This window comes from Macrotis lagotis, chromosome X, assembly GCF_037893015.1.
Source record: "Macrotis lagotis isolate mMagLag1 chromosome X, bilby.v1.9.chrom.fasta, whole genome shotgun sequence".
NCBI classification, from domain to species: domain Eukaryota; kingdom Metazoa; phylum Chordata; class Mammalia; order Peramelemorphia; family Peramelidae; genus Macrotis; species Macrotis lagotis.
In genome coordinates, this window is record NC_133666.1 from 703770560 (window position 1) to 703784874 (window position 14315).

The 14315-nt window shown below is 43.2% G+C and overlaps 2 protein-coding genes across 4 annotated transcripts in view; both read left to right on the forward strand.

Moving 5' to 3' along the window:
* The window catches only part of SPECC1L (sperm antigen with calponin homology and coiled-coil domains 1 like), a 40147-nt gene extending 38546 nt beyond the window's left edge, over nucleotides 1-1601 (forward strand). For all 3 annotated transcript variants that reach the window (XM_074199669.1, XM_074199668.1, XM_074199667.1), the window contains exon 16: nucleotides 477-1601. In XM_074199669.1, coding sequence (XP_074055770.1) covers nucleotides 477-566 — 90 coding nt within the window. In that variant the 3' untranslated portion in view covers nucleotides 567-1601. The remainder of the gene's footprint in view (nucleotides 1-476) is intronic.
* LOC141497082 (uncharacterized) overlaps nucleotides 1-14315 on the forward strand; it is an 857774-nt gene that overhangs the window by 586680 nt on the left and 256779 nt on the right. The window lies entirely within an intron of this gene.

Consider the following 14315-nt stretch of genomic DNA (forward strand, 5'->3'; position numbering starts at 1 on the left):
CCAGCAATTGAAGGACAAAGGCTCCAAGGGGAGTGGGTGGTGTTTCCCTACAGCCTAGGCCCCATTTAAAAATAGGCTTTTCTCTTTGCTCTGGTTCAGCCCAGCCATTGTCTTGGTTCACAATAGACGTGTTCTGGGAACCTTAGCAACCTAGACGGAGCAGACAAAACTGCAGGGGGGCAAGGTCTCAAGGGGGACCCCTCCACTGCCTCTACTGCCTTGGTTGGCAAGTGGGAGCCATCCAGTGAGGGAGCTATTGATCCTGCTTCAGGGCTCATTCACGTGGGCGCTTTCTGTCTCTGTCTCTCTCTGTCTCTCTGTCTGTTTCTGTCTTCTGTCTCTGTCTCTGTCTCGCTGTGTTACTTTCTCTCTCATCTCCTCACTCTCCTGTCTCTCTGGGCCCCCGGGCCCAGTCCAAGGGGCCCTACCAGCCCTGCTGTGGCTCCTAACACCCCACCCTGTCTCTCCTGTGGCAGAACATCTGTGAGATGGTGCGGACGGAGCGTCCGGACTGGCAGAGCGTCATGCAGTATGTGACAGCTATTTACAAGTACTTTGAAACTTGAGGCCGCTGACTGGGGGGGCGGGGCCTGTGCAAGGACACATGGGCACCCGTCGAGGCTAGCCCCGGGGGTCTTGGCTAGGCCCTGGCCCGACCAAGAGCTGGCCTGGACACATACGTGCCTTTCACGGAGACCTCACTGCAACCCCAAGGAAAGAGGGCCTGCCTCACTGGGGATGTCTCTGCCCAGAAGCCTGAGCCTCTGCTTACGTTGGTGCAGCTGCCTTGGAAATAAACACGTTGGATGAAGAACATTTTCCATGATGCGTGCCCCCTGCCCTGCTCCCTGACCCCAGCATTGGCTTTGGCTGGCCCTGGCGCCTGCTCCTTCTACCAAAGTTCAATAGCGTTTTAGTAAGGATAAAGCTACCAGGGTCCAACCCCTCGGAGCCAGGGAGCAGATGAAAAGGAAGGAAGAGAAAGGAAACCCCTGACCTCCAGGAACTTTCATCTCCTGGGTCCAAGTCCCAGAAAGTGCCTCGGCTCTCTCTCCACTGGACCGGCCTACCCCTTGTCTTCCAGCCTCTGTAGCCATGGCTATGTATGTCTGCCCTCTCCCCGTTCCTGCCCACCTCAGAAACTTTTGAGTAAGGGCTTGCTTCTTGGGGAGGCCCCTTCCCTGCTCCCTGTGACGGAAACCCAGCCAACAAGTGTCTGTGATGTTCCAGGGAAGGAAAGAGGCCTCTAGCAAGAGAGGGAGACTGTGTGTGTGCGTGTGGATGCATGGTCTTGGGCCCAACTGACCTGATTCAGACTCTGGCTCTGGCCTCAGCCACCTTGGGCACCAGTTTGCTCTCTGAGGGTCATTCATGGAGCCACCCATGGAGTTACCTGGAGGCAGTGCCACAAGAAAAACGGGATTTCCAAATCGGAAATGACTAAACCCTTCTCTTGGTGGGTCCTCCCCAGAATCTATTTGTACCCCAGTGGCTCCTGGGCTAAGGGGGTTCTCAACCACAGAGAAGCTTCTCCTGACTGATTGTCCTTTTTTATTTTGTTCTGGTAACTATCTGAATGTATTAAACGGTTACACACTTTAGGGGTAGGCTGGTCACTTTTGATTCTTTCCTTCACTGACTCATTCTTTAGATGCTTCAGAGCTTGATCTGAGCAGTGCCCTGGCCCTAACCTCTCTTGGCATGCACCCTCTTATTCCCCCCACCTTCTCGTGAGTGGATGCAGGTTGGCCTCTGTTCATCTCCTGCTAGCCTGTTCATCCTTGAGACCCGTGGGCCTCCCTTCAGACCAGCTCTTTCCACCCCTCTGACACCTGTTTTCAGTTAGGGATGATTTGATTTTTGCCACCATAGACAAGGTTGAACCATGGAGTGATTCTTTCCTGTATTTCATTCTGCTCTCTTCCCATCATGCTCCTCAGATCAGCTCAGTCATGCTAGCCCTTCCCAAGTGGGTTTCCAACACCAGCCCCAGTAGCATCCACTGAACCTTACACAGAACTTGAGCCTCATCACCTTACTCCCATTGCTGTTCTGCAATAACAGCTTTGAGGCTTCAGCCTCTCTATAGAAGCTCCATTTACAGGTGAGGAAACTGAGGCTTAGGGGATGGGCTTCGTGTCCAGGACTCTGAATTCTACAAAGGTGTCTCTGGAGGTCGAGTCACCTCTACCTCACCAACAACTAAGAATTAGTTAATACACATAATACAGGTTTTATGTAATGCAGATAATACCAGGTGTTACGTAAGAGTGATCTGAATAAGATAGTCTTCATTCTGGGTTTGGGAAGGCCGCGTAGCTTGGGGTTATGAAGAAGGTGGGGAGACAACACTGCCTAGAGTTGGAAGGAGAGGCTGAAGGACACTTTGTCAGGTAGATCAAGAGTGGAGGGGCCATTCTATAGTTGTTGAGACCCTTTCTGAAATTCTGAAAATGTTTGAAAACTGTGACACTTGTGTCCCTTACCTGTGCCTTCTCTGGACCCTTCCCTATTAGAACTGTCTCCTCTGGATATGGTCTTCTTTATTCAGTGTGCCTACCAAATGACCTCAGCCCTCCCCTGAGGTCTGACCAGAGCAAAGCTTAAAAAGAAAGGATTCCTTCCTCAGCCACGTCTGCCCATTGGGATCCCATGAAGATGTTTCATTGAGCCCAAATTCAAGACTTCCATGTTTTTCCCTATTCAATGTTATTAATGGACATATAAGGGCTTGAGTGAAGCCACCCTGGCCTCTAGGAGGTTCTATTCTTTTGGGGGACACAACACAAACATGATCCAATGATCACTTCTCAATCTCTGCAGTCTCTGACACTGGATTCCTCTTCCTTGATACTCTCTTCTCTCTAGGTTTTTGGGAAATCCCACTCTTCTGGTTTTCTAAATATTTCTGACCATTTTTTCCTTTCTCTGTGGTGATCTCATTAGTTCCCATAGATTTAATTACTTTATCTGCTGATGATTCTCAAATCTACTCCAACTTCTCCATTTGTTTCTCAGACATCTCAAACTGGATGTCCAGTAGACAAACTCAATGTGTCCAACACAACTCATTGTCTTTTCCCCAAACTGCTCCCCACCCCCAGTTTTTCCTGTGACTTTCAGGGGCAGCCCTGTCTTCCTGATCTCCCAGACTCCCAAACTAAGGGTTAATCTGGACTCTGCAACATCCCGCATTCAACATGGCATTAAGGCATGTTGGTTTCACCTCTGCTGCATCCCTGGTCCGGTTCACCTCCACAGCATCTTTCCTTGATTTCACTTCTTCAGTCTCTGCAGTCCACCCCCTTCTCTGCAACCCCGTCACCTCACATTTGTATTGTGACAATCACTGCTGGGCATCTGCCTGTCTCGAGACTCCCCACTTTAGTCCAGTCTCCAGTGATCTCCCTAAGGCACTGGTCTGACCACATCACCCCTCTATTCAATAAACTCCAATGGCTCCCTGTCACCTTTAGTATCAACAATACTTTTGGCGTTCATAGCCTTTCATAACCCAGCCTCCTCCCTTCCCAGTCTTCTTTTTTTTTTTTTTTTTGCAAGGCAAATGGGGCTAAGTGGCTTGCCCAAGGCCACATGGCTAGGTAATTATTAAGTGTCTGAGGCCAGATTTGAACCCAGGGACTCCTGACTATCCTCTGCGCCACCTAGCCGCCCTCTAGTCTTCTTAGACTTTACTCCCCAACACAAATTCTTTGATCCAGTGATACCGACTTCCTGGCTGTTACGTGAACAAGACCCTCCATGTCTCTCTCAGTTCTGGGTATTCTCTCTGACATTCTCCTGCCCGGAATGCTCTACCTCTTCTCTGACTCCAGACCTCCCTGGCTTCCCTTTAAACCCCAGCTGTAATCCTACCTCCCACAGGATCTCTTAATTCTGGGGCCTCCCCATCTGCCCATTATGCCCTCTATCCTGTCCAGAGCTAGTTTTGTATAGATTTGTGAGCTCCTGGAGGTAGTGTTTGAGAGCCCTCAGCATAAGGCCTGGCACATAGTATGTGTTTAATAAATGTTTATCCATTGACTTTCTTGAAAGTCAGAAGTTTATGCTCCCAGGCTTTCAATGTCTCTCTAGAAAATCAAACACAAAGTCAACCAAAAAACAGAAATGGGGGTTTGTCCAGGAAGCCATGAAGCTTCTTGACAGCTTGTTCCTTTTACTAGAGAGAAAATGTGACTCAGCAGCATTAACATGGCCCTGGCTCTTTGATTTTGCAACCATCAAGGAAGGTAGCTTGGGGAACTGAGGCTTTGGGTCACTTGGGCCAGATGACTTGAGTCTGTTAAGGACAAGCAACTTCCCACGTTTGTCCTGGGTACCTTGCTCTACCCTAGCTTCCCCTCCCCACCCAGGGTCTGACTGACTGCTTAATCTAGGGTTGAGAATATAAAAATGCAAATGTAGTTGATCTCCTGCCATGCCTCCCCACTCCCATTGTGATTGTTCATGCAAAGGGACCCCAACGTGTAAGGCATTGAGATGGTGTGGTGAATAGTGTGCTGGGCCCAAAGTCAGGAAGACCCAAGTTCAAATGTGACTTAAGACATTCACTAGTTTGTGACTTTAGGGAAGTCACTTCACTCTGCTTGCCTCAGTTTCCTCATTTGTAAAGTGAACTGGAGAAGGAAATAGCAAACCACTCAGGATCTTTGCCAAGAAAATCCCAAATGGTTTTTATAAAGGCATTCCACTCAGTACCTAGAATTGAAAACAGCCTTGAAGCCAGGGTAAGTGAATGAAGTCCCTCCAATCCTGGGAGGGCTGCAGCCTTGAACTGGCCAGCCTGCCCTTTGTTGGGGTCATGGTTCTGTCTCAGTGTTTCCCCAGCAGACCAGGGTCAGGCTTGGGTGTCAGCCCTCCTGCCAGTCCTTCCCAGCCCCTCTACATGGCCCCTGGCTGGCCCAGGGAGGGAAGCCAGGCCATTTCAGCCTTTGGCTTTCAGGGCCAGCTTGCCCAGGGAGGGGCAGGACCCGAGACTGCATAGGTAGTAGGAAGACCCAGCCAGTGTGGTGGACCCACACCAAAGGAGCAAGGGAGAATCCCAGTGGCTCTCCGCCCTCAGCCATGGTGTGGGCTGTTTGTGGTCCAGCCTTCTGAGCTTGGCCGGTCTGGTCCACCGCAGGCAAACACTGTACCTTCACTCCAACCCCGTGTTGATTTGGATCGTCTGAGCACGAAGGACAGCAGCCGCAGCAGCAGCAGGAAGGATTGGCCCCAGCAGGCACAGCCTTGATGAGATGACCTCAGCAGAGGACCCAGTATGGAGGCTGAGAGCCAGAGGGAGTCTTCTTGCTCCGTTCCCTGTGGAGGGGAACTGAGCTGCTAGGAGGGGCTCAGCCACTTCCCCCAAGGCCTGGATGTGGTGCTCCAGTCAACTGTAAGCTGGGGGAGCAGAGGACAGAATCTAGGGGCTGGGCCACAGCAGAGAGCTTGGAGATCGAGGGGTGGGGCCTGAGGAGGAGGAGGGTAGGAGGGAAGAGGCCCAACCACACCAGGTCTGAGGGAGGCCTGGGTGGCTCAGAGAGGAGGATGTGGTCAGAGAGAGGAGAGCCACACTGCCAGCCCTACGGAAGGAAAGGGGGAGAACATTGCATGGAATCCCAGCGGTGGGGGAATCTGGCCAGGACGAGGGGCTCACCTCCTGCTGGAGGCCCCCGAGAATGCCAGAGACCACAGCTCGGAGGAGAAACCCAGTTGTGCTTTCAGGGAAGCCAGGAAGGCTGTGGGGCCCCCAGATCAAGAATGCAACAGGTCAGGAGCTAAGTAACCCATGGTCCAAGCAAAGGGGTTCTAGGGACTGGGTTTGGTCTTGGGGAACTTCCCACAAATTATTCTCTAGTTTGTGACCCCTCCAGGGTTTTCACTTCAAAGTATCACTCACAACTCTGGGTTCTCTGCTCCCTTGCAAGTACTCCGGCTAACAGTGAATACAGTCCAGAAACACACACACACACACACACAAAGAGAGAGAGAGAGAGAGAGAAAGAGAGAGAGAGAGAGACATAAGCAAGTATTTATTAAGTAAATGCTCACTAAGTCCTGGACACCTGGGGCTCCCTACCTTCAAGAAGCTCAAGAAGCAGGTTGGGAGATCCAACATCTGGAAAAATCTGATCTAAAATGTTTCGTCAAATCTTATTTTAACTCCAAAACTTCTGTCTTTCTGGGTCAGATCCTTCTCCCCTTCTACTAGTATTGTAGGCCTGTCTCCAGCCTCCCCAGAAGGGGTCCCAAGCATTTCTTGAATATGCCTCCTTCTTTCCTTCAATCTATGCAGACCCATCACCCTAGGCCAAGATGATTTCAGTAATACTACCTGCCTCTGGTCTTCCCCTTCCAGTCAGAGACCAATGTGATTTTCTAAAATGCAGGTCTGACCATGTCACCCCCTTGCCAGTAAACCCCACTGGCTCTCTATTATCTTCAGGATTAAATAGAAAATGCTCTGTTTGGCCTTCAAAGACTTTTATCCCCTTCAACCTTTTCCAAGGCTTCTCCCACCACATTCCTCCCCACATCCTCTTGGATCTGGGGACATCAGCCTTCTGGTGGTCTCTTGGCATGTTCTGACTGTCCTCTTTTCTGGACCCTTCTCTTTCCTTCATTTTGACCACTGACCTGTCTGATTTTCTTTAAAATTCCACCTTCAGGAAACCTTCTCCAGTTGCCCTGAATATCAGAGCCGTCCCTCTCCATTTTTGCCTTTTTCCTATGCAGAGTTGTCTTGGTGAGGTGCCTCCTCCGTGAAACTGGGAGCTTCTTGAGGGCAGGGACTGGTCTTGGTCTCCTTTTCTATCCCAGATGCTTAGCCTGGCACACCATAGATATTGAATAAATGGTTATTGATTAATTGATAGATTATTCTTCTCCTGCCAAGCCATAAGGTTCTCCATAGCATGGGCTATTGGACTTGGCTCAAAGTCAGAAGCCAACAAAGATTAGTTAGCATAGTGGAGGAGATGGATGGAGGTGGGGGCAGTCTATAGGAAAGAGGAGTTTGGCTGGACCATGCCCAAGTGGAGCTGTCCAGCAAGGAGATGACTGAAGATGAGCTCAGGAGAGAGATGAGGGATAGGTGTCGAGATTGAGGTGATGACTAAGAAGAATCATGGAGAAGAGATGAGAGCACTTATGGAGGATCCAGCAAGGATCTCGACTCCTCTCCCTAGGCTCTTCCTAGTTTGGCTTATCCTGGAAGGGGGAAAGAGGAAAGTCAGAAGTGTAAAATATTGGTCTATTCCTAGTTTCTGCCAAAATGTTTTCCAGTTTTCCTAGCAGTTTTTTTTTTTTGTCAAATGGTGAGTTCTTCTCCCCAAAGCTGCAGTCATTGGGTTTATCAAACATTGGAGTTACTATTATGTATGAACCTAATCTAGTCCAGTGATCCATCATCGGAAATCTTACCTCGTAGCAGATCGTTTTGAGGGATTACCCCCTTAGAGTACAGTTTGAGGTCTAGTATGGCTAGGCCACCTTCCTGCACAGTTTTTTCATTGATTTCCTAGATATTCTTGACCTTTTTTTCTGCAAAATGAATTTGGTTACTATTTTTGGGGGGCTATTTGGTAGGACACCAAGTAAATTAATTTTGATGGAATGGTCATTTTTATTATACTGGCTTTGCCTACTCGGGAGCAATTCATGCTTTTCCAGTTGTTTAGATCTGACTTAATTTGTGTGAAAAGTGCTTAATTGTATTCATATAGAGGGCCTTGGTTTGTCTTGGCAGGGAGATTTCCAAGTATTTTTATATTGTCTAGGGTTAATTTAAATGGAATTTCTCTAACTCCTTGCTTCAATACTTTGTGGGTAGTATATTTGTGAGGGTTAATTTTATATCTTGCAACTTTGCTAAAATTGTTCATTGTTCTGACTAATTTTTTTTAGGTGATTCTTTAGAATTCTCCAAGAATAGGGGCGGCTAGGTGGCATAGGGATAAAGCACTGGCCCTGGAGTCAGGAGTACCTGGGTTCAAATTCGGTCTCAGACACTTGATAATTACCTAGCTGTGTGGCCTTGGGCAAGCCACTTAACTCCATTTGCCTTGCAAAAAACCTAAAAAAAAAAAAAAGAATTCTCCAAGAATACCATCCTATCTTCAGGGAAGAGTGACAGTTTTGTTTATCTCTATTAAAGATAATTGCTGATGGTTATAAATATTTGCTACATGTCATTTTAAGGTAAGTTCCATTTATTCCTATGCTCTGGAGTGTTTGTAATAAGAATGGATGTATTTTATCAAAGACTTTTTCTGCATCTATAGAGATAATCATATGATTTCTGTTGGGTTTGCTCTTGGCATGGTCGATTCTGCTGATTTTCTTTTTTTTAATTTTTTTATTCTCATTTTGTACAAATGTTTTTTTACATTAATAAAATATTCTTATGAGTAAATGAAATACCCCCTCCCCCCCATAAATATAGACTTGCTTGAGTGATAAAGTTTTTCTAATATTGAACTAGCCCTGCATTCTTGGTTATAAAGCCCACCAGGTCATAAATGTAGTATCCTGGCAATATATTGTTAATCTCCTTGCTAATATTTTATTTAAAAATTTTCACCAATATTCATGAGAGAAATTGATCTATAGGTTTTTTCCTCCATTTTGGCTCTTTCTGGTTTAGATATCAGCAGCATATTTGTGTCATAAAAGGAACTTTGTAGAACTTGTACTTCACCTCCTTTTCCAAATAGTTTATATAAAATTGGAATTAATTGTTCTTTAAATGCTTAGTAAAATTCATGCTGGAATTCATGTCATCCTGAAGATTTTTTCATAGGGAGCTCATTTATGATTTGTTAAGTTTCTTATTCTAAGATTAGGTGATTTAAAAATTCCATTTCCTCTTCTGTTAATCTGGTTTTTTTTGGGTTTTTTTGTGCAAGGCAATGGGGTTAAGTGGCTTGCCCAAGGCCACACAGCTAGGTAATTATTAAGTGTCTGAGGCCCGATTTGAACTTAGGGACTCCTGACTCCAGGGCCGGTGCTCTATCCACTTCGCCACCTAGCCACCCCTTGATTTACATTTTTGTAAATATTCATCTATTTCATTTAGATTTTTTTAGATTTATTAGCATATAATGACAAAAAACCCAATAATTACTTCAATTCCAAATTCATCCCTTTGATTTTTGATAATGGTCATTTGGTTTTCTTTCTTTTTTTAAAATCAAGTTAGCTAATAGTTTATTTATTTCATTGGTTGGTGTGTTTGTTTTTTTACAAAACCAGCTACTAGCTTTTTATTTGTGAATTCAATGGCTTTCTTATTTTTCAGTTTTATTAGTCTTGTCTTTGATTTTCAGGGTTTGCAATTAGGTGTTTAACTGGAGATTTTTAATTTGTTCTTTTTTTTTCCAGTTTTTATTTGCATGCCCAATTCATTGATCTGCTCTTTCTCTATTTTGCTAATGTGTTTACAATATACATTTTCCCCCTGAGTACTGTTTTAGCTGCATCCCATAAATTTGGATGTGTTGTCTCATTTTTGTCATTCTCTTTAATGACATTATTTATTGTTTCTTTGATTTGTTCTTTGACCCACTCATTCTTTAGGATTAGATTTGGTTTCCAATAAAGTTTTCATTTATGTATACATGGCCCATTGTTGAATGTACCTTTTATTATATTGAGCTTTCTTGTTTTCAGTTTTTTTTGGTAAGGCAGTGGAATTAAGTGACTTGCCCAAGGCCACACAGCTAGGTAATTATTAAGTGTCTGAGGTCACATTTGGACTCAGGGACTCCTGACTCCAGGGCCGGTGCTCTATCCCCTGCACCACCTAGGCGACCTGACTTTTATTATATTGTGATCTGAAAAGTTTGCTTTTACTATTTCTGCCTTTCTGCATTTGCTTGTGAGGCTTTTGTGCCTTACTACATGGTAAATTTTTGTTTAGTCATGTACTTTGGAGAAAAAGTATATTATTTTGTATTCCCATTCACTTTTTTCCAAAGGCTTTTTATATCTAACTTTTTAAAAATTCTGTTCTTCTCCTTAACTTCTTTCTTCTTTCTTTCTTTCTTTCTTTCTTTCTTTCTTTCTTTCTTTCTTTCTTTTTTTTTGTTAAATTTATCTGGTTCTGAGAGGGGACAGTTTTATTATATATTTCTTCTATAACACATTTAACATTTCCTTTAAAAATATGACTGCTGTGCTATTTGGTGCATAAATGTTTATTATTAATAATACTTAATTATCTATTGTGACTCGTAGAAAATGTAGTTTCCTTGTTTAATTTTTTAAATAAGACTATTTTTGCTTTTGTTTTATCTGAGATAATAATTGCTACTTCTGCTTTTTATTTTTACTTCAGCTGAGGCATAATAGATCTGCTCAAGTACCTTATTTCAACTCTGAGTGTGTCTTTCTCTTTTATATTTATTTATATTATATTCTCTGAGTATGTGTCAAGTATCTCTCTTATAAAAAACATATTATTAGATTCTGGTTTCTAATCCATTCTGCTATTCCCTTCTGTTTTATGGATTAATTTGAGGCAAAAATTTGACAAAGGGCAGCTAAGTGGTGCAATGGATAGAGCACTGGTTTTAGAGTTAGAAGGACAGGAGACCGAATCCAGTTTCAGATATTTGCCACTTATTAGCTGTGTGACCTTGAGCAAGTCACTTAACCTTGATTGCCTCACATCCAGGGCCAATTCTAGTCATACTGTTCCATATCTGGCCACTGGATTGAGATGGCTCTGGAGGAGAAAGTGGGGCTGGTGACTTAGCACAGCTCCCCTTATGCAAATTCAGTTCATGTGTCTGTTTTGACATCATGGTGTCATGGTCTTCTTTGGGAATGAAGGACAAACATCATCATGGATTCATTTATTCTATTCACATTCACAGTTATATTTACTATGTATTTCCCTTCATTCTATTTTCTTATCTGTTTTTCTGTCTCTGTCTCTGTCAATCTCTCCCCCTGTCATTCCTCAAAAGTATTTTGCTTCAGTTCACCACCTCTTACGATTCTGCCTTCCCTTCTATCAGCACTTTCCTCTTCACTTATTCCCCTCCTCCCTATTTCCTTGTATAGTGATATATATATATATATATATATAATATATATTATATATATATATGTATGAATGAGGTTCAAGCATTGTCTACCACCAACACCCCCCCCACACACACACATCATTTTCTTCTCACAGTATCAGCTCTTCCTTTTTTGCTTGTGTGAGAAAATTTACCCGGTTTTATCTATCTCTTCCCCATTCTTCCAGGGCATCCCTCTTTCTCATATCAATACTACAGAGAGTGCAACTATGATGGGGTGACCATACTGTTAGAATGTTAGATGTATACTTGCCAAAAAGACAATTCTAGGGAGAACTCACACAGGGCAAGCACTCATGAGGGGGTCAGAAGGAGCATACCAAGATGCCCTGAAGGTCTCTCTTAAGAATTTTAGCATGGAAAAAAATTTTTAATTAAAAAAAATTTAAAAAAGAATTTTAGCATGGGAGACACTGACACAGTGCCAGCATGGCATGCCCTCATCAGTGAGGGAGCTGCCCTATATAAAGAAGGAAGAATTGAAGGAGCTCAAAAGAAATGTGACATCCGTAGGTTTAGAGTTCCCACCCCAGATGTTCACATGGACTATTTGTGCCTGACCTGTGGCAGAGCATTTCCAGTTCATATTGATCTCATCAGTCACAGTCCGACACACTGTCATTTGTCTCCAACATAGTGACACTATTTTGGTCTTCTTCTAGGACGAAGGACAAGAACCAACCAACCTATCTTAACTTTATTTTTTTTATATCATCCCATCATAAACAAATCACATCTTGTGTCTATTTATACTTCTTCTGACTGACCCAATAATGAGAAAGGTCTTAGGAGCTGAGCTGCAAGTGTAATTGTCCAATGTAGGAATGTCAAAAGTTTAATCTCTTTGAATCCCATATAATTTCTCTTTCCTGTTTAACTTTTTATGCCTCTCTTGAATCTTGTACTTAAAAATCAAATTTTCTACTCAACTGTGGGTTTTTCATCAGGAATGCTTGAAAATTCACCTCTGTTTTATTAAATGTCTATTTTTTTCTGAAGGATTATACTCAGTTTTGCTGAGAGGGTGTTTTCTTGGTTATCTGCCTTCTCCTTTGCTTCCTAATTTATTGTTGTTCAATCATTTCTGTCATGTTTGACTCTTTGTGACCTCATTTGGGGTTTTCTTGGTTAGAGATACTGGAATGATTAGCCATTTCCTTCTCCAGATCATTTTACAGGTGAGGAAACTGGAGCAAAGTTAAGTGACTTGCCCAGGATCACAAAGATAATATGATTCTAAAGCAACTATGAATGCAGATCTTCCTGACTCTGGGCATGATCTCTATCCATTCTGCCACCTAGTTACCCTCCTTTAATGTAGAAATTGCTAAATCTTCTTTCTGGCTGCTTGTAATATTGTAATATTTTCTCCTTGATCTCATAGCTCTGGAATTTGTTTAGAATATTCCTGGGAATTTTCATTTTGGGATCTCTTTCAGGAGGTGATTGGTGGATTCTTTCAATTACTCTTTTCCCCTTCTGGTTCTAGGAAATCAGGGCAGTTTTCCTTGATTAATTTATTGAAAGATGATGTCTGGGCTCTTTTTTTGATTGTGACTTTCAGGTTGTCCAATAATTCTTAAATTATTTCTCCTCTATATTATTTTCCAAATCAGTTGATTTTCCAATGACCTTTTCCACATTTTCTTCATTTTTTTTTAATTCTTTGGATTTTTATTGTTTTTTGATGTTTTGTGGAGTTATTAGCTCCCACTTACCCAATTTAATTTTCAGGCATTATTTCTTAAGGGATCTTTCCATTTGACTGATTTTGCTTTTTAAGGAATTCTCTTCAGTGAATTTTTGAGCCTCTTTTGCCATTGGGTTGGTTCTGTTTTTTAAGTATTATCTTCATTATTTTTGTGGTTCTTTTTTTCTTGCATTATTTTCATTTCTTTTCCCAATTTTTCCTCTACCTCTCTTATTTGATTTTTAAAATCTTTTTGAACTCTTCTAGGAATTCTTTTTTTTGGGGGGGGGTGACTAAATCACATTTTTCTTTGAGGCTTTGCATGTAGTTGCTCTGATTTTTTCTTCTGAGTTTGTGTCATGATCTTCCCTATCACCACAACAATTTTCCATTGTTAGGGTCTTTTTATTGTTTTTCCTTCTTTGTTTCCTATTTCTTGACTTTTAATTTTATGTTAAAATTGGATTCTGCTCCCAGGGTAGAGTAAGCACTATCCCAAGCTTTAAGTTCTTTGTGCTACTATTTTCAGAACTAGGTCTGGGAGTCTGTAGGTCCCTTTTTCCCAGTTCTTCTAAAGTGATATATCTAAAGAGAGTCACTATTCTCTTGGTCTGTGCTCTGGTCTTTGCATGACCACAAGCACATTTTTGCTTTCTGGAATTGTGAGCAGGGTCTCATTCCTGCTAGTGCTCCCCTTCACCCTGGGACTGTGACCCAAATGCCATATGGGCAATACAACAGAGCCCTGCTTCCAGTGACAATAAAAGGTCCCCTTTAATATCCTTCTGACTAATTGTCTGAACCCCTTTCCATCTGTGAACATTAAAGCTCTGGAAGCCACAACTGTTACTGATTCAGTCATCCCCAAGGCCTGCCCCTGACTTTTGGGGTGTGGCCTGCTCTGAACTGGGTTCCACTCTCACCCCAGTGAGACAGACCTTTCCTGTTGACTATCTAAGCTGTCCTTTGTTTGTGCCTCCCTGTAAGGGACTGTTGTAGCATTGTATGGGAGAGCAGCCTGAGGGAGTGAGCACCTGCGTGATTGGCTACTTAAAGATTCTGGGGAAAACCAGGGACAAGGAGGGGTATTTAAGCACTTCTTTTCTGTTAAATAAAGAGAGAACTTGGCATCTCTGTCTCTCGGCTCTTCATTGTTCGCCTGAATAAACTATAGGTAAGGAATAAAGTATAATTTAGCCAGCAGGCACCTAACACCTCCCCTTCCCAATTCATTTTGAGGCATTAGGAGAGGAATTTGGGAGGGCCCAGATGAGTCCGACTTTACTCCACCATCTGACACAATGCATGTGTCAACCTCATTATCAGAAACTATATTATCAAGGTAAGTGAACTTTTTCATAGTGTTCAATATTTATCCATTTTCTGTAACTGATGATTCCACACATAGATGGTATGGTGTTGGCTGGAGGAGAAGATGTGTTTTCTTGGTGTCAATTGTTAGGCAAAAATTATTACAAATAGCAGAGAATCAATTCATACTTTATTGCATCTCAGCACAATCATCTGTGGAT